General features: G+C 43.9%; 1 protein-coding gene across 2 annotated transcripts in view; it reads right to left on the bottom strand.

Moving 5' to 3' along the window:
- NDRG1 (N-myc downstream regulated 1) overlaps positions 1 to 24,258 on the bottom strand; it is a 113,198-nt gene extending 88,940 nt beyond the window's left edge. Inside the window, exon 1 of one of the 2 annotated variants that reach the window (XM_063131160.1) lies at positions 24,213 to 24,258. Coding sequence is in view for 1 of the 2 variants with exons in the window: in XM_063131158.1 (XP_062987228.1) it covers positions 23,354 to 23,376 (23 nt within the window). In the remaining variant the exon portion in view is untranslated. Of the gene's footprint in view, positions 1 to 23,353; positions 23,416 to 24,212 lie in introns of those variants that run through there. The other variant, XM_063131158.1, reaches the window with a different exon arrangement.
- Positions 24,259 to 24,555: the final 297 nt, after the last annotated feature.

Below are 24,555 nucleotides of genomic sequence, written 5' to 3' on the forward strand. Positions count from 1 at the left end.
CATCATCCCCAAATGGGGAGGAGGAGGAAGAAAGAGGCTGCACATGCAATGACATGTGGGCAGCTTAAGGTGTGGGCTGGGCAGCTCCTATAGAGGCCTGCCTTGCCAAAGCTCGGCCTCTTTCGCTTCTCGGCTCCCACCTTCCCTCACTTTTAACTAGTATGGAATTAGCCAGTTGCTGAGTAGGATTTTTTACCTGCTAGGTTTTTGCCTACTCCGTACTGGAAAACGATTACCGGAGGGTGAATAAATAGGTGAATTAGTTTGGTTGACAGGGGTGTGCGAGAATTTGCACGATATTACAGTAGGGACAGTGAGCCCTCTGGCACCGTGTGGTGATTGGCATATCCGGAGGTCCTGCTCCTCAGGGGCTGTGCAGCTCTCGTGTCAGGATATGGTGTGCCTTTGGGGACCCTCCTGTCTCATCTACTTGGAGCTCTGCAGCCCTGAGTGGGGATGATGCAGGCCGTTCCCCCCATACACTGAAGGCTTGCCCTTATTGGCAGGCTAGGTGCCTGAAGAAAGGGTATAATAGATTCTCGCACTTTCACATGCAGATCCAAGGAGGGGTGAAGTTCCCTTATTTAAATAAAGAGGCCCTAGTTTTATCCCAAGCTCTGGTGTCTGTGTCTTTATTCCGTGCTTCCTTCTCTATTCGAAGATGATGTACATGCCTTGCTGGCTGTCAAGACGGTTACTCAGTCAACCAATGCATTTTTTTGCATTGGCATCTGTAGCTAATCAATTCTTCAACCTCTCTCCCCAGCCCCCCCCCCCCCCAAATCCTGGAGACTAGCTATACTTCTCTCCTCTCCAAGCTTATTAAAAGACAAAGAAATGCACTTAAGGCCCAATCCTAAGCACGTTTCAACAGGAAAAAAAAGACCTACAGCTCCCAGCATTCCCTAGCTAGCATGGCTAACTGGGGAATGCTGGAAGTTGTAGGATTTTTTCCCCCCTGTCTAAACATGCATAGAATTGTGCCCTTAAAGCAGCCTTTCTCAACCTGGGGCGCTCCAGATGTGTTGGACTACAACTCCCAGAATGCCCCAGCCAGCTGGCTGGGGCATTCTGGGAGATGCAGTCCAACACATCTGGAGAGCCCCAGGTTGAGAACCACTGCCTTAAAGGCTTTCTCCATTTGGTAGCTGCTTAGCAGAGACAATCCTCTCTTTCAACAGGTTGCATGCCAGATTTTGTACTCCGTATCATGGGAATAATAATAATAATAATAATAATAATAATAATAATAATAATAATAATAATAATTTACATTTGTATACCACCCCAGAGCTGAGATTCTCTGGGCGATTTACATAGGATAAGAACACATAAAAACAATATGTAAACTGCCCAGAGAGCTTCAGCTATGGGGAGGTATATAAATGTAAATAATAATAATAATAATAATAATAATAATAATAATAATAATAATAATAATATAAAAAATTTAAATCGCAAAAACATACTACTTAAAACCACAAAAACATACAAAAACAAACTCAGGCTAATTACACATTGCTAAATGCCTGGGAGAAGAGAAAAGTCTTAACAATGTCAGCGCCAGGCGGGCCTCGTCAGGGAGACTGTTCCACAATTGGGGGGCCATCACAGAAAAGGCCCTCTCTCTTGTTACCATTCTCTGAGCTTCCCTCAGAGTAGGCACCCAGAGGAGGGCCTTACATGTTGAGCACAGTGTACGGGTAGGTTCATGTCAGGAGAGGTGTTCCATCAGGTAATCTCAACTGTATGTCGAATTTGCAAAATGAGATATGCATTGCCTCCAGGTTTCTGAAACCTCATAGTGGAACAGAACCAAGTACTACCTCTATATTGCCAACGTTCATATGGGCTAGAAACATTTGTTGAAAGCAAAAATTGAGGAGGGTCATATTCTATACCAGAAACACACATTCTGCCTTTATGAAGAAACCCTATAGATGTGTTCAGTTTTGCAGACCTGCTCCTGGTCTCTTTAATTCCTTCTAAACTGTGACTTGCCCATTTCATTGTTGATTCTAAGGGGAGCATGGTTTATTTTTCTGGCAATAACACTTCCATTTATGACTTCTTAGACTCTCCCAACTCTTTTAGGGAAACCAATACATAAATACACCATCTTCTGTTTGTTTTAGTGTAGCTCTTTAAAAACAATATTTGTTGTCGAGTGCTCTCTTGCATTCTTCTGCTTTGTGGAATCTTGGACAAAATGCCCAGCTAACTACCATTTGCAAAGATACATCCTTATTCTTTTCAAAGGCGAATCAAGAGCCTTGTATTTACAAAGAAGGAGTCTAGAAGGGGATTGCTAGGTGTAAAATACGCCATGAGCCAAAGTCTAGTCCAAAGTCCAGAACTGGTCAGAACAAACGCCAAGAACTGGTTCATTATGTGAAGCCAGGAATTTGCTGACATTTTCGATCCAATTAGAACAACAAATCCACTCAAGGCTGAAAGAACTGGACAAAGAGTTGAGAATACAGATGTTTTCTCTTGTACTGACACAATTTACTCACTCATTTATTAAAAAACCCCACCGTAACCCAAACAAACAAAAACTCCACACACAGTTCTTCTCCTGAATCATTGCATAAGCAACAAGACTTTTTAGGGGTGAGGAAGCGCCATGCAACTTGAGATTTTGAAAGATTTGGGGGTTCACCTCCTGGAGTATGCGGTACAACTATTTGGTGGGGCAAAATGTCATGGGCCATCCTTGAATTGGGGATGAATACAAGACCCTAGATTTAGATTTGGGATGCTGCCATCAATAGGACAACCTTGGCCTTGTATTTTGAAATTAACATTCTTAATTTTTGTCTAATTGCCCATTTGTTTTATTTTCCCAGGGTGAGCTGACTTCAGAGATTGTAAGACTTCTTTTGAGAGGAGCATAATGTTACTAATTTGGCTGCCTTGTTGGGCCTGTCTTACACTTTTGAATGAGAAATGATGGCTGACCAAGGATGTCAGAAATGGGAATTGGTGGTCCTTAATGACCTAGAATCCCTCAGCTTTGGGAATGTGACACCTATCAGAGTTTGGGAGAGCGACACAGAGACCAGGTTTGCACATTCACAGGATGGGTGGGTAAATAAGCACCAGTGGCTTATTTCTCCACCCCTCCGAACATGCCAGTCACATGCTGCAGAGATTTGCATAATCTCCCATAGCAGCATCACTTTTTGTGTCATTTGAACCCAGCCGGGGTGGCTTCTTGCCACAGGTAACCAACCACCCAGGACCCATGGGCTATTGTAGGGTTGTGGCTGGATTCATATGATATGACGAACCGTGCTGCCGAGGGTGATCATGCAAATCCCCCAAGATATGTATGTGTGTGTAGAGGGGCAATAAGCCACCATGGCATATTTCCTCCCCCATGATCATATGAACTAGGCCAGAGACAGCTAGAAGCAGATGAGGTTTCAATTTGGGCAGCAACAGCTAGACAGTGAGAACTGTGAATTTTTGTCTGGACTTAACAAAGAAAAGTTGCTCTATGGTAATCCAATGCAGGGTCAGTAGTTGTTCTGCCTCTTTTAAGACTTTGGCCATAGCTAGACCTAAGGTTTATCCCAGGATCATCCCAGGTTCGTCCCTGCCTGAGCGCTGGATGCCCTATGTGGCACTTAGATGAACAGGTTTGACCCCAGGGCAATCCTGGGAGAAACCTTAGGTCTAGCTCCGGCCTTTATTTGCTTCTACTATGCTTTGCTTGTATATTTGGGAAAACAGGTATTTAAAAGATGCCGCAACTCGCCAGTGCTCTCATCCAAAAAGAAACTCATTTGTGTACTACTGCCCCCTGGACTTCTCATGGCTTGGGTAGTGGGGAGCATAATCCAGTGCATAAAATACTAGACATTAGACACTTGGACATTTTCTTTAAAGTGCCCTTCCCCGCCCCACCCCACGCCAAAAATTGGAGAATGTCCTCTTACAATGATTGATCCAATTATTCTTATCTCTACAGGTTAAGCTCTGAAGATTCACCACCACCACCACACACAAAGCCCTGCAAGTTTGAAGGGTTGTAACCAAGCAGTAAATTTATACCATTGAACTGGTTTGCACATAACACTAACCCATGTTTTGTTTGTTTCTTGGTTGTTGTGATGTGTGAACATGGCTGTGCTAAGAAACCATGGTTTATTAACCTTAAACAACCCGGGAAAAGAACCAATGGTTCGTTCTTAAGCTGCAAACTCTGACTTGCTTAAATTATGGGTTGGGAGGGAGGAGGGAAACAAACAACCCAGAAATTGAGAAAACAAACCACAGTTTGTTTCATCATCTGCCAGACAAACTATGGGTTAAATAAACCATGTTATATATGAACCAGGTCAAAGTCTGGAATCGTGAGCACTTCCTTAAGAAGTTCCTTTTTGCTCTGTATTGTCTTAGGAAGGGAAGGATGAATGGTTAAATAATATTGGAGTGCTTTAAAAAAAATAAAATGGTGGACCCAGCCCGCTTGACTCATCGGGGAAAGGGTGAGACTGATAGCTGAGCCAGCTTTTGATTCACTGGGACACATATTTATCATTTTGTTTGCAGAGATGGGATGAAGCCCACTCCCACTGTAGTCAAGACTCTTCAGCTCGTTAAGTCCATTGTTTCCCAACAGCTCTCCAAGATTGCGGCCAAGGCTCGTTTCCATCCCTGCTGGCCAAAGCCTTCCATCTTGAGATGAGCAAATCTGTCAATTTTGCTTTTGCTCAGTTTCTCATTTCCCCAGCTTTAAGGACATTTTGGCTGACTTCTGCATCAGTTTGCAAATTCAGCCCAAAGAGCCTGAACGAAAATGTGTATGCGTTGCATGCACATTTCTCTTGATAAACACATTTTGTATGCACTTTCCCTAACACGCACTTTTTGCAAGCTAATTCCACCTCCCAATACAATGCATTTTCATGCATATATTCCTCATATACATATTATATTTCCCTTAATAAAGGCATCTTGTGTGTGTGTTTTGAGTTGCGAATTGCACCGCAAAATTCTGAAATTCCGCAGATTTCAGCGTGCAGGTGCATTCCAATTCTCATAAGTTTGAGAGGTATAAATTAATCTAAAAATTCAGACCAAATACATTACTTCTCCATCCCTAATTCCAGCTGGAGATGCCAGGGATTGAATCCGGGACATTCTGTATGTCCAACCACTGAGTTTCGGCTCCTTCCATTTCTATAGCATTTGCCAAAATTTCAGTTTTTGTTTTTATATCTGTCTCCATGTTGACAGTCACAATGATCCTCTTCTCTCATATGTATATACACACACACGTCACACTCAGTGGGACTTACTTTTGAATAGACATGTTTAGGATCACACTGCAAGTGTACTTAGTAATGGCTTATGATGTAGCTGTATTGGTCATTTTGGTACCCTTTTTTTCTTTAATTCTTTTTAGTATAAGGAACCTATTTTGATAACCATCAGCTACATCTGGAGGGAACTGTTTTTGCAGAAAGAGGAATTATGATGCATGCAGGGTTTGGTAATGTGTTAAAGGCAAGAAATGACCACTGCACAGAAGCTGCAAGGGCTTATCATTCTGATATTTATTTATTTATTTATTATTGCATTTATATCCCACCTTTTTTTCCTCCAAGGAATCCAAGGGGGCATACATAATCCTCCTCCTCCTCTCATAGAATAGCAGAGTTGGAAGGGGCCTACAAGGCCATCGAGTACAACCCCCTGCTCAATGCAGGAATCCACCCTAAAGCATCCCTGACAGATGGTTGTCCAGCTGCCTCTTAAAGGCCTCCAGTGTGGGAGAGGCCACAACCTCACCAGGCAACTGATTCCATTGTCGTACTGCTCTAACAGGAAGTTTTTCCTGATGTCCAGCTGGAATCTGGCTTCCTTTAACTTGAGCCCGTTATTCCGTGTCCTGCACTCTGGGAGGATCGAGAAGAGATCCTGGCCCTCCTCTGTGTGACAACCTTTTAAGTATTGGAAGAGTGCTATCATGTCTCCCCTCAGTCTTCTCTTCTCCAGGCTAAACATGCCCAGTTCTTTCAGTCTCTCTTCATAGGGCTTTGTTTCCAGACCCCTGATCATCCTGGTTGCCCTCCTCTGAACACGCTCCAGCTTGTCTGCATCCGTCTTGAATTGTGGAGCCCAGAACTGGACGCAATACTCTAGATGAGGCCACTCTCCACTTTATCCTCACAACAACCCTGTGATGTGGGTTGGGCTGAGAGTCTGTGACTGGCCCAAAGTCACCCAGTGGGTTTCCATGGCCAAGTGGGGACTAGAACTCAGATCTCCCGACTCCCAATCCAACACTTTAGCCACACTACACCACACTTTAGCCACTACACCACACTGCCCATATATGACAATGTTCATTTTAATTAGTAGAGTCAAATATTGCTGGTTGCAATTACCACCACCCTATGTCTGCCTCTCAGGCCCTTTCTACACCTAAGAGTTATCGCAAGAAAATGGAGGGATCATGACTGCCTGCTCCCGGGATCCCCTATGTGTCATTTGGATGTACAGGGATGATCCCGGGACGATTCCAGGGGAAAAGGCAGGTAGAAACAGCCTCAGTTTGTTGTGATTGCCAGCTCACAGAATTATGGAAAAGGAAGAAAGAATAATGTGGTATCAGTTTAAAAACTAACAAATATATTCGGCCGTAAGCTTTGGTAAATGAGAGTTCCCCTCAAAGGAACCCCCAAGTTGAATGTATCAGGGGGATTCCCTCTATCACAATATTACTTTACCAATGATGAAAATAGGTAATGGGAAATAAATGGCATTTAAACAACTGTCCGCACAATAACATGTTAGCAAAGCTTCACGTTTCCAAGAGCAGCTATACAGAAAGAACTGAAAATGTGGCTAAGACAGCAATCCTATGGTTCCTGGGAGGGTGCTCAGAAAAACGAGCGCTCCAACCTCAGGAAGGGGGAGTCAGAGCTCTGCCCTCCTCCTGCTCCTCGTCCCCTCACAGCCATTGCGGAAAGAACTGGCAGCTACCCTCCGGGGTTGGAAAAGTGACCTCTGAGGAGGAGGAAAGGGGGCATTCTGGTGGGCAGGAAACTAGAGAGGCCAAGGTATGATTTATTCTGAGCCCCCTCTGGATTCCTTCCCTTCCCAAGCACCCTCACAAGTAAAAAAAATTGCCAAAGACAGAGGACAGGGAGGTGGAGATCACCGTTGTCATTACTCCTACCCTGCTGGCTTCATTGTGTCCTAAGTATGAGCTCTGTAGACCATAAGGATGTTTAGGAAATACAAGTATCTTAAGGGGGCTGGCTAGGGAATGCTGGGAGTTGTAGGACTTTTCTCTGTCTAAACATGCACAGATGTCAGGATCAGGCTTGTTCTCTCTAGTATGGGGAAAGGGATTTGAGGAGGAGGAGGAGGAGGAGAAGGAGAAGAAGAAAGTTTACCAGCCAAGACAGGAAGCAGGGGAGGAGATCCTCCAAGACTCTCCAGGAGCCAAGGGGAAATCTTCCCAGGAGCTTATCAGAGAGAATACCAAAAACTCAGAGCTCATCCTCCCCCAGTCCCTGGGAACTCAGCCACAGTCAGAGGAGGAAGGGACTTTGGAGTTGACAGATCCCAGAGTCCATTGCAGGGTCAAGTGGGTGGAGCCGTGAGCAGGTGTGAGCTTGCCAAAGACTTCTCAAGAAAGACCCTCCCTGAGCTAAAGTAGCTCTTGGACTGCACTGGAAACTAACCCTTTAAGTTGAAAGGGCCACTGCCTAGCTTAATTAGCCTAATTAAGCTTAGAGGAAAGCTCCTAGCATTTTCACTTCCTTCAGGTGTGAAGAAATGTTTATTTGCTGAATAAAGCTTTGTGGATTGCATGGCAGACTTCTTTATTGTCTCACATCTCTATGGGAGGGCTTGGAATCACGACAACATGTTTGTGATGTAGGTCATTCCAGGTAGGTAGCAGCTTCATCAGAAACCCTGCAGCACTTCTAAACACACAATACAGCAGGGATGCAGAACCTCTTCGAGCCTCAGGGCCTAATTCCTCTTTGGAGAAGCTCTTGGGGGCTGCATTCCAGTGGTGGGTGGAACTGAAAGCAAAAGGGGTGGGGCCAATACCACCATATTTTGACTTTAAGCGCTTGCTGCCAGTAACTGAGCCATTGGAGAGGCATCTTAACATTTTAAAATGGGGAAATGCTGCCCCAAAGCCAGGAATCCATCATTTGAGGGGAAAAGTGTGAAGCCAGGGGATGGGGCGTGGTTTTCTGGGGAACCCCAAAGGATTGGTTTGGGACCAGTCCTATTTGGCTCCCTTGCCTAAAGTTCTTCACCCACACAAAACAAGGATCAATATGGAATTGGAACCTGTTGCAAAAGCTCCGGGGCTCGGAATTTGGTTTTCACATGACCCAAACCTTCCAATATTTCACTGATGACAATAGGATAGATGTGGTCCCCATCAGTGCAATCCTCAGACCTCAGTCTTGCTGAGTTTGGATTGCAGCCACAGGTGCTTAACATTGGCTGGATCGTGTCCTTCAAGTGCAACATGCCTTCAGAAAGCTTAAACATTAACCCCGTTTTATAACCAGCCCTTTCCTTTAAAAATAAAATAAAAAATGGGGGAGGAGCAGGGAACAAAGTGCCATACAATCAAAGTTAATTGCAGTCACACACTCAAATGTTTGAAATACTTCCAAATAGGAGACATTGTTGCCGTTGAAAAATGGGGTTACGCTAGCTAATCATTTGTAACCTGTGTTTACTCTGTCTCAGGCTTATCGAGGAAAGATTTCAACTACTTTCATGGCCGAGGTGGAATTCTGACCCGGTTGAAGGCAACGAGAGTTCGGTTATTGATTGTGGTGAGTCAAGAATTCACCCTGGGCGCGCTCTCTCTCTCTCTCTCTCTGTGTGTGTTTTTGCAAGCTTGCAGAATGGAAGGGTCAGCTGCAAGTGTGACCACGGCTTTGAACATTAATGGAACAGTCCATGTGATTCATCAATTAACAGTGTGATTCAAAAAGCTCAGGACAGCACTTTTAAGATCCCTCCAATGCAAATGTGCTGAAAGAATCACAGGGCATCTCCCATGTCAGCACCGACAGCCTAGTTTGGCCAAATGCAAGATGTGTACTGCAACCTGCGTCTATGATAGTAGGCAGGCGGAGGCAATGTCTGACAGAACTGCTCTGATTGGTCAAAACGGCTGTCAGCCAGACACCGCAAGCCTATGGGCCCCTATTCCTTGAATGTCCAGGCATGGATCATTAGCAACCAACCACAGCAAAAGATGCCAGACAGTGCCTAGGAAGAAGGCACAGAGGTGTGTTTGTGTGCATTGGATCAGAATCACACAGTTTGGCTAGGCTAGCTGGTAGGGCAGCCACTTGAGAATTGGCACCAATTTGCATATCATTTGCATATGTTAATTTTATTTATTTATTTATTTATTTATTACATTTTTATACCACCCAATAGCCGAAGCTCTCTGGGCGGTTATATATATATATAGATGCAAATTTAGTAGTAATTATTACAATTTAAATAGAAATACAGTACATCTCACTATAGTGTAGAGGACAACCACCAGGTGACCTATTTAGTCTGTTGTCCAGGGCAGGATCTACACTATTCATTACACCGTTGTTTAAGTGCATTGTTGCGTCCTCCTTTGCTACGTTACAAAATGCAACTTGAGCCCAGTCAATCGAAATACCTTTTCTTCTATCGTTTTACCCGGGCACACTCTTCTTTAGAACGTTCTTCATTAGCTCTGAAGTAAACCTCCTTCTTCCGGTGACTCTGAGCTAGACCTGCCGGGATAAGCCGGCAGGGAGGCGGGGCGACGCGTAGGGACGAGGGAAGCCCTGCAGCGTCTTAAAGGGGCCACGTGCGCCCCGAAAGATAAGCGGTTTTTTTTAAAACTTAAGCCTCTGTCCCCTCTTTCACCGCCCTCCCTCCCTCTCCCTCTCCCCCTCCCCCTTGTCGAGTTGTGCCAGCTCTCCCTCCCCTAGAAAAGCCCTCACGTCCTAATCAGGAAGCAAAGACCATGGTCACGAGACATGACTTTGAAAGACGGCATTGAATACAACGAAAGGTTGGGGCACATTGTTAGTTTTAAAACGATTTTAACAGAAAGTGGAACGGTTTTAAAAGTCAGAAGAAACGTAACAACAACAGCATCACGTGACTGCTGACGTCATCTCTGCCAACTTGTTATGTTTCATCTAGACAAGTGTAGACGGGCTCCAGGTGCTTTTCGTGGGCTACTTCAAGGCCCCACTCTTCATTCTTATGGTTCTTTACCTTGGACTGGATAAAGCCCCTAGAGGACAGTCCTTTGGCAACCCTTTAAATAGAGGATGGCCCTCTGTAAAAGGCCACCCTACACCTGGGGATTAAGGGAGTTGCATCTGCAGGACACCAGGTTGGGGAGGGCTGGTTTAGGTTTTAATCGCACACACTATATATATATATATATATATATATATATATATATATATATATGGATTCACATCATTTGGTTGGGCTTCCTAACCAGTCATTATTTGTGATTGCCATCAGCCTTCTGCCTTCCTCTGTGCCATCTGCAGCATACTTAGGAGTGAAGTGAGGGTCTTCTCTCATTTGCAGAAGGGTATGGAGGATGTCAGAAACCACAGGAGAGGCTCCATTCCACACAGAAGGCCCAAGGTTCTGCCCTTGAGAGAGGTAAAGCCTTCTCCCATCCATGCAAGGCTAAAGGATGCTGGAAGATCAATAGCAGGAGAACATATCAAGAAGGTTTAATTTGTTGTTAGAGATTCAAAAATAATAATGGCAGGGGACCGCCAGAGTGCAGAGCTAATTCACCCCATTGGATGCATGCCGAGAGCCCTGGATGTAAACAGGGGCTACCAGGGTGGTGAACAGTGCCTAACAGCCAGGCAGACGCAAAGGCGCTTGCTCCTTAACCTGGGTTGGTTGTACATAAAATTTCAGTTGCATTCAGCAAATGTGGGTGTGCCTTTTACAACCCAGTGAAGTTTGCTTTGCCAAGCCTCCACTTTGTAGACTCAGTTATTCAGCCTCTCGTGCCAACACAGAGACAGTGAGATATTGCAAGGAGTCTCATTCCCCCACTGCTTGTTTCTTACCTTCTCCTAACCTGACCACAAATCAGAACTCCAGGAAGGAAATCTGTACATTCCTGGGTGTAACTGACTGTTTGAGAACTGGGATAAGAATTTTGCCTTTGGCAAGTGGATCTGTGGTGGTCGCACAAGTTAATTTCTGAAGCCCTTTCTCTTGTGGAACAGTCTCTTTTGTGCTCTAAAAAATTACGCTTCGACACGCAGTGGAATGTGAAGCTCAAATATAAAGGACTTTCTGTGTGGCCCAGTCACGTCAATGCATTTTTGTTTTATATTGTCCTGGTTTGCACATAACGCCAATTCATGGTTTGTTTAACCCATGTGATTTCTGCTTTCAAACAGATTGTTTGGTGTGGCATCCAAACCCAGAACTCTGGGTTGTTGTAGAGTTAACCCAACAACAAATCAGGGGTGACTGTTGGGTTAAACAATCCAGAGTTTAACCCAACGATTACCCATGGTTCCAGGTTTAGATGTCACATCAAACAACGCAGAAACAGGGTGTTCCTGGGTGGTTGATAAAAGTGGTGGGTGTGCAGGAGTTGGTGTGCTTGTTCCCTTGCTTGTGGCCCTGACAATCCATGGTTTAAACAACCCATGAGTTGTCATTATGCGCAAACCGGGCTATTGTGTAAGCTACCTTGGGGAAATTACAGTCATGAAAGGTGGCTAAGAAATACATTCATTAAATCAATAAACGAATGACAAAAAACCTTTTGCAGAAGTCATGAACCCATTCACACTGGTCTCTGGATGAGTGGCCAGATGTGGGTTCTGCAAATCCTCATCTGACCTTGACCCATGGCGAAGAGCCGGTCATACCACATTTATAACTTGCTCAGCTTCCCTCTTTAGCGACTGCCACAATTTTCTCTAGAAGCCATTATGTACGGCTGCAGGAAACAAGAAATCCACAATCCAATGATGGAACTTGAGGTCAATGTTAGTAGGTTGAAACAGTATCCTCAGGATCTGGAAACTGCTCCCCCCTGTGGTGAACCTTTGATGCTACAGCTTGGAGCATGCACTGGGCACCAAGGGGTTCTGAGGCTTCAGAACCGCTCCGCCCATCCAGGCTGGCCATTGGCTCTCCTCACCAGGAAGAACTATAAAAGCTTCCTGTGGCAGCCAAGACTTCCTGGGCAACTATGGCCTTGTCTCTGATCTCCAGCCTGACTCTTGGCCTCCAATGGACGGCTACCTATTTGCTCATTTCTGCCGACATGCCAAAGGGCATGAAGGTGAAAAAAATTCAGTTCAAATCAGGACTTCCAGAGACGTTTATTTTGTTCATTTGAAATTGCGACATGCACAGATTTCAGCAACTCAGCAGGCACTGTGGCCGAGTCCCTGGATTAATGTTGCCCCAGACACTCTGAATCTTGGCTAACCCATCAAGTTGATACGGTTCAAGCACAACGTCACCTAGCTTGGCCTAAGCAGGATGCGAGAATGGGGATGGACAAGCAGACTTCCAGGGGAGGCGTTCACACTCCGCTCCGCTCCCTCTTGGTGTCCTCTGTTTTTTAAGGAAGGAATTCTAATCTGCCACAAGAAAGGTGTTTGTATAAAAAGGTCAAGGCATTCCGCTGCTCCGGTTACATGGCGTTTTCATTGTGCCAATCCAAACACTGCACTTCAGTTTCTGTACTGAGGCTGCCAAGGATTAATTATGTGGTTCAAATATCGGGCTCGATAGAAAACACACAGAGGAGGTTCCCTATTGGTGTTCTGCACAATTCCCACACCTGCCTGATATGTCCTCTAGGCTGGGTTGACTGACATCCATTTTCATGGGAAGAAGAGGAATTCGGCTGCAGTGCCACACATCCTTACCAGGAAGCAGTGGAAGCTGGTGACTTCAATGTCAACGGGGTGGTGGATCTGCTCAGGGTTTCATTCAGAACCAGTCAGAAGTTTAAAGGAGCTATCCAAGGAGTGACTGGTTCTAACTGAAACCTGGAGTGGATTCACCACTCCACTGGCATTGGAGCCACCAGCCTCCAGTGCTGGAAAGGAAGCCCTGTTGGACTCAATGGGACTTCTGAATAAACATGCATAGGACCGGGCTGTCTGTGTGTGTGTGTGTGTGTGTGTGTGTGTGTGTGTGTGTGTGTGTGAGATAGTAGAACCAGGTTGTTACTACCAAGACATAAAAGATTTCCTGAAGGAGTAAGGAAAACACACACCCATCTTCTCTTCTACCAATAAGGCTTATTATTGAATAAGCAAATGGTTTAAATCACATGGATACAGATTTAAGAAACTTTAGGGAAAGCTTTCTGAGTAATATTCATTCATTCCTATATACCATTAAAATACATAATTCATACAATATGATACAACAGGATTACTGCTAAAGCAAAATCAGGGCAGCCGTGCAACTAAGAGACTAATAAGAGGAGCCGAAGGTCTGTTGAAATAAAATCATATTTACGGCACATCTAAAAACCAAGGAAGATGGAGACAGGTGGGCCTCCTTTGGGAAAAGGTTCCAGGTTTTGTGCCATGGAAAAAAAGAGCCTGCTCCTTATGTCTGCCTCTCACACCTCCAGCTATGGATCAGGATCCCAGCTTCAAATGTGAATCTCAACATTTAGGTAATTTCCTTTGGGAGCAGGTGATTCTTCAAGTAATCTGGTCCCAGACTGCTTAGGGCTTTAAAGATCAAATTTGAACTGGGCCCAGAAATAAAATGGCAGCCAGTGAAGCTGACATAATACAGGAATAATATGGTCTGGTGTATTCTTTTTATAGTGGGCAATCACATTTGAAAGGCTACCAGATGACCATCCTCTCCTTTGAAGGCATCTTCCGTTTCAAGGCTGTCTGACCCAAGTCCAGGATAAAGATAAAGAAGCGTAATAATGAAGACATGGGCCTTGAAGGTTTCCATCAACAGCACGTACAGCAGACTAAGCATGTAGGCTTCATCACCTGGCTGCAGTCCTCAATTCTGTGGTAAGATGTAATGTATTTCTGTGTCAATGATACTCATTGGCACAGGATCTCTTCTTGATCCTCCCAGAGTGCAGGACATGGAATAACGGGCTCAAGTTAAAGGAAACCAGATTCCAGCTGGACATCAGGAAAAATTTCCTGACTGTTAGAGCAGTACGACATTGGAACCAGTTACCTAGGTAGGTTGTGGGCTCTCCCACACTAGAGGCCTTCAAGAGGCAGCTGGACAACCATCTGTCAGGGATGCTTTAGGGTGGATTCCTGCCTTGAGCAGGGGGTTGGACTCGATGGCCTTGTAGGCCCCTTCCAACTCTGCTATTCTATGATTTATTCTAAATTTGCTTCTCTACATATCAATTAGCATATGCAAATTTTATGCACATTAGCAACCTCTTTTTGGAGATTTCATCTCTCTTTTTTTGTGATTGCAGACAGCCTACACTAGTTCTAGTCTCGTGGCCACATTTTGAATCAGTCAGGAGTTTTTGAATCACCTTCAAGGGCAACCCCACATGAACTGCATTACAGCCATCTAATCTGGGTGTGACTAGGGCCTGAACTGCCAAGGACAGATCCTGCACCAGCTCCAGGTGCTGTGTAAGATGAGTACAATAGTAGGATTTCCCCAAGGTGGTGCCTTCCAGATGTTTCGGAACTCAACTCCCACCAGCCCAAGCCAGCACGGGCAAAGGTCATGAATCCAGACAGTTGTGGTCCAAAACTTCTGGAAGGTACCAGTTTGGGAGTGGCTGCAGTGGAATCTTAATTCTGCTTTAGGCAGAGGGGAGGGGGATCCATATATATATATATATATATATATATATATATATATATATATTAAAAATGGGCAGAATAAAGATTGGAAAGAAAATGTTTTTGTGGCAGACATGGACAGATAGAATGATTTTCACCCTGGATCAATTATTGGGTGCTGATGACAAGTTTTTGCCATTTTCAGCTTTGCAACATATATTTGAGTTGCCTGTTACCGCTGCATGGCAGCATTTGCAATTGCAATGTTTGTTAGAATCTGGATTCAGTCCCATGGCCTTGGAATCTTCTTCACTATAGGAAAGTTGAAGGAAGGAATGAAAGGAACCTCTCATGCAAGCACTGAGTCATTACTGACTATTGGAGGGACGCCGTTTTCTTGGCAAGCTTTATAGCGGGGTGGTTTGCCGTTGCCTTCCCCGGCTGTTATTACCTTTCCCCCAGCTAACTGGGTACTCATTTTACCGACCTCAGGAGGATGGAAGGCTGAGTCGACCCGAGCCGGCTGCCTGAAACCAGCTTCCGCTGGGATCGAACTCAGGCCGTGGGGAGAGTTTCAGCTGCAGAAACTGCTGCTTTACCACTCTGCGCCACACGAGCCTCTTAGGAAAGTTGAAGTTGACCATATATATCGACCCATGATTCATTTTTAGAAATACTTATCATCAGTGAATAAATATGACACATGGGCTCTTCAGCAACAATAGAACAGGGAATACGAATGTCCTGTTTTGTCCAATCAATGGACCATTATTTTGGTGTCAGTATCTGATATGTCTATGGGCTTCCAGTTACATCTGATTCAGCAAAACGTTTTGTTTCAGGTTTACTGGATGCCACAAAATCTCTTTAATAAAGGTTTGTCTAACTCGGCTAGTTGCTGGAGATACCATACAGTTAAAATGCTTCTTTTATTCATATGATTTGGAAGGGCCAAGAGTTGCTTCATTTTGGGAGAAAGTTATCATACAGATAAACTTTGTCTTGGGGAAAAATGATTTTAAAATGGGCAGAATAGCGTGTCACTTGGCAAGTCCAGATCTGTATATCAAGTTCGCACCTCTTACAGCCAGAGGACTCAATTCCAGTTTGGAGAAGCTCTTGGGGGGGGGGACTTTCCAGTGGTGTGCAGGTCCAAAGGCAAAAGAGGTGAGGCCAAATATGCAAAACATACCTGCACGCTTTACCTTAAAGCACTCACTGCCAGAAGCTCAGTCAGTAGGAGAGGCAGTAAGCCTGTGTGCACCAGTTGCTGGGGAACATGGGCGGGAGGTTGCTATTGAAGTCATGATCTGTGGCATGCCCGATTCGACTGCAGGAGCCTTGCCCTCCTTTGCATCTGGTCACTCTAGTTTAGTTCCTGCAGCTTTAACTGTTGTGATGGAGAGGGACTTTCACCAGGTGCTACATGCATACAAATGACGCCTGCTGAAATTCCCTTTTCTGTACAACTGCTAAAGATACAGGAGCCCTGTCCTCCTTTCCATGTGGTCATCCTACCCCATCCTACCCTACTGGGACTCCAGAGGGCCCTATTTGGTCCACTGGCCTGAGCGTCCTCACCTCTTCTGTATAAATATCATCTATGTAATTAAAACAACAGAACGAAAGTGTTCCCCAAATAGGATTACCAACTGCTCGAAGGAAGAGGAGGAGAAGACGACTAGCCTGGTCTCTTGTGCATGTAACAGTGGCTTGATGCACAGAAGTCTGCAGGTGAAGCTTTTTCCAGTATGGAGATCAACATTCATGGTCACCCACTAAAGCCTTCTATATGAAGCTGCCAGTTCAGGACCAGGCCACCAGCTGAAAAGCTGGCGTCCTTAAATCCAAGGCCCCAGAGCATGATGTAAATTTCTTCATGGTTCTCAGCCTCGCAGAAGGCCTTGGAGCAGCAGTTACTGTGGCCAAGAAAATCTGTTTTTGAAAGTATTCCTGACTGAAATGGTCACCAGATTGTTACAGAAGCAGATAACAAGCAGAAGATAAATAGCCAAACCAGCAGCGTGTGTTTACAGAAGGGATTTTAAAGGAGGCAATTAATTGCTTTACTTACAGACTTTTTTCTAGAATTTCTCCCCTCACCACTCAATCATTTCTCCCAGTCCCATCAACCCTGTATTTTAACACATTTGTTAAAACAAAACAACCATGTGACACTTTCTTTGGTTAAAGTCACCTGCTTTTCAACTGGATCCTTTAGTCCAGCACTTAACAGTAGTTTGATCCACAGTCATTCAGTTGGAGACCCTGTGGATCTTTCCACTGGCTGCATTCGGACAACACTTTAGTCAATGGTGGGTTTATTTATTATTTATTTATTTATTGCATTTCTATACCGCCCAATAGCCAAAGCCTTCTGGGCGGTTTACAAAATGAGGTATAAATGTAAATGAGAGTTCCTTTGAAGATCTGCAAGAAGTTGCTCTGAGAGCATGAAACATTCCAAATCTGCCAATACATCTAAGACAAAGGGGGCAACCTTATGGAACTACCACTGGCGGAAGGTAAGGAAAATCATTGACTTTTCACCATTTTAGTGGTGAAAATACAGCAACAAGATGACTCAACAGGAAGGATGACCAACCTGTCCTCAGTTGGATCGAAATGCCTATAAAAACTCATGTAAGCATTTTCAAACTAATTTTGCTTGTTCCCTGCCCCCGTGTTTCTGTTCTCCCTTTACTGTAAGCCTAAGGTTACATCCTGAACCTTTAATTTGATTTATTTGCAATGTCCCTTGTGGTCTACAAATAATAAACACCAAAAGGACGTCCCAAAGCTGATCTCATGAAGATGGCCAGGAGAACCAAAACTGCATCCATAGCAGAAGCAGGATTTGAAATCAAGACCGAACTCAGCAAATTAAAATGCAATCCAACCGGGAAACTAATAAAGGCCATAAAAACATAAATGGACTTTGCCACTCTTTTGTTTGTTTCATTATTATGCTAAGTACATGGTTAATAAACTCCAGCGTTAATTATAGAGGGGGTACTCACCATACAACATGTTCCTACACAACTGTGGAGTGTTTGGGACTAGCGTTGAGCGATAGACTGAATTCGGATGACACGCTAATCAACAGTTGTTTCCCATTCTGTTCCTATTTCCCACCCACCTACCCCGGTTGATTAGCATGTTGTCTGAACTCAACCTCAGTCAACCTGGCATTTGATTGACACAGTCCCCACACTCCCTCCTCCCTCAGTCCTCATGGTGCTATCCCATCAGCCATTGTGAGTTCTGTTGGCTGTAGCAGAGTGGCCGGCGCAGTTTTGGACACTCTTTCCCAGGAACTCTGTAGCCAGCCAAGATAGTTGACTCAACCCTGCAAAATAGTTGACTGAGCCCGACAGACAACACGTTAACCAACAGTTGTGCAGATAATCAACTCTGTAGAGCATTGGTTATCTGAGTTGGTTATTCTGGGGAAATAGTCAACTGTAGGGTGTTTCTCCCCCCCCCACAACAGACAACACAATAACCAACCATTGACTCTTTAACTAATGGTTGATTATTTAAGCCACCATTGATTATTGTGTTGTCTGAACGCAGCTGTGAAAAAGCTCCATTGTTTCTGGGTCAAAGTTTTGTTAGGAGTCTAGTAGCAGACTGGGGCTTTATTCTTTTCTTTCTTTTTTTGCTGTTTGGTTGGATGAAATGGAGAGGAGGAGGACCATATAAGCCACTTTGGGTTCCTTGCAAGAGGGGAATATAAATGGAACAATAATAACAATAACAACAATAACCACCCTACGTGAAAGCCAGTATTGATTAAAAAATGGAAGGCTGATCAAGTACAAGAGAAAGTAGAGGCTCTGTATGTTTACGTATATGATTTTTGTTTTTTCTTTGCTAGTACAGCTGTTTTCATCCCTGTTTGACAAGCAGCATCTACCAAAATTCCTGTGCTTGCACAACTATTTAAGTAGGGTGACCACATAAAAAAAGGACAGGGCTCTTCTATTTTAACAGTTGTAGAGAAAAGGGAAATTCAGCAGGTGTCATTGTTATGCATGCAACTCCTGGTGAAACTCCCTCTTCCTCACAACAGTTAAAGATGCAGGAGCCCTGCCTAGCGTGACCAGATATAAAAGGGGGCAGGGCTCCTGCAGCTTTAACTGTTGTGAGGAAGAGGGAGTTTCACTAGGTGCTGCATGCATAACAACGACACCTGCTGAAATTCCCTTTTCGCTACAACTGTTAAAGATACAGGAGCCCGGTCCTCCTTTCATATGGTCACCCTAATTTAAGGCAGAAGCGCTATGTACTCCTCTCTACCTGGTTCCCTAAATATTTGGTAACAGTCACATAATGTTAAATTAATGTTGCCACATTTCCCCCAGCTCAGCTCCCGTACCTTTTAACAGCAAGCGAAAAGGCAGAAAACAAGTGAAACTTTCCCCTCCTGATATGGAGATATATAGGGAAAAGCTTCATGGGTTGAATTTCCATTTCTCACTCCTCTGCTGGAGACACAAGTGCAAAACCTGGTTGTTCTTGTTTTAAATGGGTGGGGGAATCCCATTTTAAAATGGCATTAATAGCAAATTTATTTATGATGGCTCATTTTGCTATGCTCGTGGTTATCTCCTGTCCGTTCCCCTTCATTTGGCCACCTACTCCTTTCAGTCATTGTATGGTTAAGGCAGAAGTTCAACAGGTGAAGAGTTTCCTAAAGGAAAGCTTTCCTGTTGAATTTCTGGCTTTCACAAAGCTATTTTAAGGTGCCAAAAAAGAAAACCCTGCCAGAGAAAAGGTGGTGCTCTTAGCCATTATTTAGTGCTGAGCATCGAGCAGTAGATAAAATGTGCAAACAGAGCAGAAAAAAATCAGTCTAGACAACTCAGTGGGCAGGGGAAGGAGCTAATTAGTGGACTAATTAGGAGTTAATTAGAAATTATTGCTAAGCCTGAGCAGGAAATTTATCTGATCTAAGTCCTTTCTGGGTTTGCTTGTAAGACCTCAGATCACAACTAATTGTTTAGATTTAATAAAGTTATCTTATTGAAATGCAAATGAGTTGCAAAATGTACAGATTTGTTTCCTCTCTCTCATTCTCCCTAGCTCAGTCTTAGACAACAACAACAACAACAACAACAACAACAACAATAATAATAATAATAATAATAATAATAATAATAATACAAAATTTCTTAGAAATCAATGTTGGAAGTGAAACAGTTTCCCTTTGTTAACTGTAATGGGAAAAGTTGTACCTACAGTATGTCTACCTGTCTCAGAGTAATGTTTCCAACTTTCTTTTCCTGGCATGACCCTTGTTCCTTTAATTGTGGCTGTGAGAAGCACAAATTCAGTGGGCAAAACTTTCTCCATCACAGTGGGCCAAGGAAAAGTTGACGTAAAGCAGCATTTCTCATTAGTTACACACAGGAGCTGCACTAGGGGAAAAAATGCTGGCAAGTTCTTAAAAGAAAATCATCCTTACAACCTGCTCAGAGCTGTCATACCCAGCCATTCAAAAAACATTCCTAGAACACCTTCCCTTCCACACCTTCCCTTCTATCTCACCCCACCTTTCTCCACCCCACAATGGCCCTCTATGATATGATCTCGTCTTTTTCACCCATAAGTCCTCAGAACAGAGACTGACCCCTATGGAAAGGAGGACCGGGCTCCTGTATCTTTAACAGTTGTATTAAAAAGGGAATTTCAGCAGGTGTCATTTGTATATATGGAGAATCTGGTGAAATTCCCTCTTCATCACAACAGTTAAAGTGCAGGAGTTATACTAGAGTGACCAGATTTAAAAGAGGGCAGGGCACCTGCAGCTTTAACTGTTGTGATGAAGAGGAAATTTCACCAGGTTCCCCATATATACAAATGACACCTGCTGAAATTCCCTTTTCAAGACAACTGTTAAAGATACAGAAGCCCTGTCCTCCTTTTCATATGGTCTCCCTAGACAACAGTGTCACTCAGAGCAGGATTTAGTGGCAATTCATTTGGACTTGTCTCATTCGCACCCCCAAATGCAAACGGGAGTGCATTTTTTCAAAACACCTTCACACATTCACAAACTTGCGATCATGTTGAAAACAATGCATATGTTTTGGAAAATGTGCAGTTTGAAATGGTATAGCAGTTTTCCAGTTAAAGAGACTGCAAAACCACATCGCAATTGAAAACGAGTGAGCTGAACCGAGCTTTGAAGTGAAGTTTGGATAATTTTGTCACATCCAAACATCCTTGGTTCTCCCATTCACAAAAACAAAACAAAACAAAACAGCAGACCTGGCTTACCACATTTTGAAGTAAGTAAAACAATACACATTACCATATGGGTGTGGGTGTATGACACGCTAATCAATTGGGAGGGGGGGATAATAGGAACAGAATGGGAAACAACCATTGATTAGTTTGTCGGAACTCAGCCTTTATGTCCAAACCAGATCACTGATTGTTAAGGCAGACCTGAACTGATAGGTACTACAAGCACCTGCCTAAGGCTGCAGAAATGCCCAGGCTCTGCAAGAAAATTCTCTAGTTTCCCCTTGAGACCAGCCCTCCCCAACCTGTTGGCCTCCAGATGTTTTGAACTACAACTCCCAGCATCCCCCAGCCAGAACTTCTCCCTAGACATTGGCCAGCAGAACATTGGCAAGAAAATGGCATGATTCATGGGTAAGTACACCTCCCACATTCAATATTACCAACTGCATCTACAAATAATTGGAGCAGACATTTCTCCCCCTGCTCTTCAGTCACTTATGGCCAAATGAGATGTGACACAGAAGAGCTGTAAACTACTCCTCCATCATCATCATCACAATACAGCTGCAAAAATAATTCACCAACAGGGGGCCATCAAATTCAACCTCATCAAACAACCTACACTATACATCTTCACCCAAAACAAACTTGGAAAATGCAGATCATAAAATATACTGGGACAGAACAATTCATACGGGCAAAACAATACCCTGCAACTGACCAGACATAACAGTTATAGACAAAAAAAAAAAAAAAAAAAAGAACAGGAAAGAAAGAAAAAGAATGTTGTAGAAAACAAAGAGGGAAAGGTAGAGAAATATACACCACTGGCTATTGCCATTAAAGAACTATGGCAACAGGAAAAGGTCACGATTATCCCTTTAGTCACATCAGTCACCAGCATCACATCAAAAAACTAGACAGAAAACCTTCAGAAACTGGGACTATCAAAACACATCCACACCAACATCCAGAAAGCATAGAATAGTAGAGTTGGAAGGGGCCTATAAGGCCATCAAGTCCAACCCCCTGCTCAGTGGAGGAATCCACCTTAAAGCATTCCTGACAGATGGCTGCCCAAGCTGCCTCTTGAATGCCTCTGGTGTGGGAGAGACCACGATCTCTTTAGGTAATTGGTTCCATCCAGTCATACTTAAAACATGTTCAATAATCAGGAAATTCCTGAATTAGTAAAAGACAGTATAACTTGGCAAATCCCGTCATGTCCATCTAGAAAAAACCCCAAGAGTGAAAAAAGAAATAATAATAATAATAATAATAATAAAATAATAATAATAATAATAATAATAATAATAATAATAATAATAATAGCTTAAAGGCAGCTGGAAGGTACAGGTATGTTAAATTAGGTCTGGGGAGAAGGCATTGCTTTCCCCTTCATCTGTATCCATCTGCCCTGATTGAAATTCTAACCCCTGCTACATTCTGAAGCTGCCCCTATATTGTACTTTTCTGTTTGGCCCAGGGGAGCTATTGGCAGCTTTTCTGATGGAGGTGGAGGAGTTTAACTGGCAAAACATGCAGGAAAACGGATTACGCAGCCTTTTCTCCAGCGATGTTGCTCCTATCCAGGCATCAGGAAAGGTGACCACAGATCTCCATCCCTGCGTATGTGGTTTGGCCCTTATGTAGAAAGAGGAGCAAGGCAGGGGCTGCAGTTGAAAAGATCCGTGTGGAGCAATCTCTAAGCATGTTTACAAGGAAGCAAGCCCCATTGGGTTCAATGGGCATTACTTTCTAGTAAGTAGAGCCTTAGCAAAATAATAATAATTCCACTCTCTGTATAGCAAGATACAGGGGTCGGGGTATATACATGCATGTGACGAAATTAAAATTTTGACTTATGTCTCCAACTAACCCTCAGGTCTGTAGCACACCCATCTTCTGTATACAGTTGGCACATCGATAGACTTAACACCTGTTATCCGGCAGAATTTATGATGTGCCTTTAAAAGAAAAAAGCCCTGCTTGACAGTAGGCAGAAATTCAACAAATGATGCTCTCCTCATTGCTGCTGGAGGAAAGCTGTACCAGTTGGATTTCAGCCTGTCATGCAAATACGTTGTGTGTGTGTGTGTGTGTGTTTTAAAGTGACCGGTTTCTACTATAGAGGGAGAAAAAGTGACGAGAAAGGAGAAAGTTCCCTGCCCCAAGTCCCCTGCAGTTCAAACCAAACAATACCAGAAAGAGGAAAACTAGCAACAAACATGATAAATGATAACACCCTGCCATAAAGCACACACCACTTTTTTTATTGTTACCTGGTTGTCGATACTGCATGCATTGATCTGATCCCTGGCCACTCAATGTTGGTGACCAACCAGTATCCTTCTGAGCTTTCTCCCCTTGGCTTGCAATAAAAAAATGACATCTAGTCTCAGAAAAGCTGCATTGACTAAAGCTGGCTTTTGGGGATGGGGGGAGGGTGACACATCATACAAGTCAAGGCATTTGTAGCAGCTCAACCGCTGACCTGGATTTTGCCCAGCACCAAGGCCATTTCCCCACCCTTTCCCAGGCCTAGAAGACTCCCTTTTTATAAACACTGCAATTATCTTCTGGACATAATTCCCGTCACAATTCTGATTGAAAAATGGAGCTGCTTAGAAAGGATTACAAGATGACAGCTGTTTGATGGCGGACATTTGGGTCAGGGAGGGAGCTGGTGGGGGGAGGGGAGGGAGCTGAAATTAAATTGCTGTACAGATGTGAAGCGATGGAAGGAATATCAGGATGCTCTGTGGCTTCAGCAACTCCTGAAAAAGGTTTACAGGCCGTGAAACCTCAGCTTCATTCTCTGAGCAGAAGGGATGTTCATGAGCATTCCGTAACAGGTCACATCACTCCTTGACAGCCCTCATTCAAGTGCAATACAATACGGACAGAAAATTGTCCTTTATTATACACATAATATATAATTTGCACATTCAGTTCTAAAGTGATTCTATAAGAAACTCTCCAGCAGCCCTAAAATAACAGCTGTTTGGGCAACATTTGGTATTTCTACTGCCTGCTTGTTTTCTGACCCGGCTTCTGTTTCTTTGAACAACAGCCTAACACAAAAGAAACCTGGCAGAAAGTGAAGTTGTTTTGCATCCCTAGGGAAGAACAAAGCCTCACCTTCTGAATTTCAGCTCCTTTGGCTACTGTGGAAGGACTCCAGCAGCTGGCCTGGGAAAAAAAGGTGTTAACCTTCTTTGCAACAGACAAGAGAGACAGACAGACAGGCAAGAGCCTGTACTTTTTGGCTAGAACTGTCACTTGGACGAAAACACTCATTATTAAGCCCATGATGCAATTGCCAAAATTTGTCATGCAAGCAATTAGACTTGTGAGCGGGATTTGGAAGAGTTCTGCTCTTGCCGGCATGGAGGAGACGTGCACAGGGTCACACACACAAACGCAAACACACCCCAAAAAGCAAACCCGCCCTTCCACCACGGGGCCCGTGACTCATGTCTGT

The sequence above is a fragment of the Elgaria multicarinata genome, chromosome 7, assembly GCF_023053635.1.
Source record: "Elgaria multicarinata webbii isolate HBS135686 ecotype San Diego chromosome 7, rElgMul1.1.pri, whole genome shotgun sequence".
NCBI lineage: Eukaryota > Metazoa > Chordata > Lepidosauria > Squamata > Anguidae > Elgaria > Elgaria multicarinata.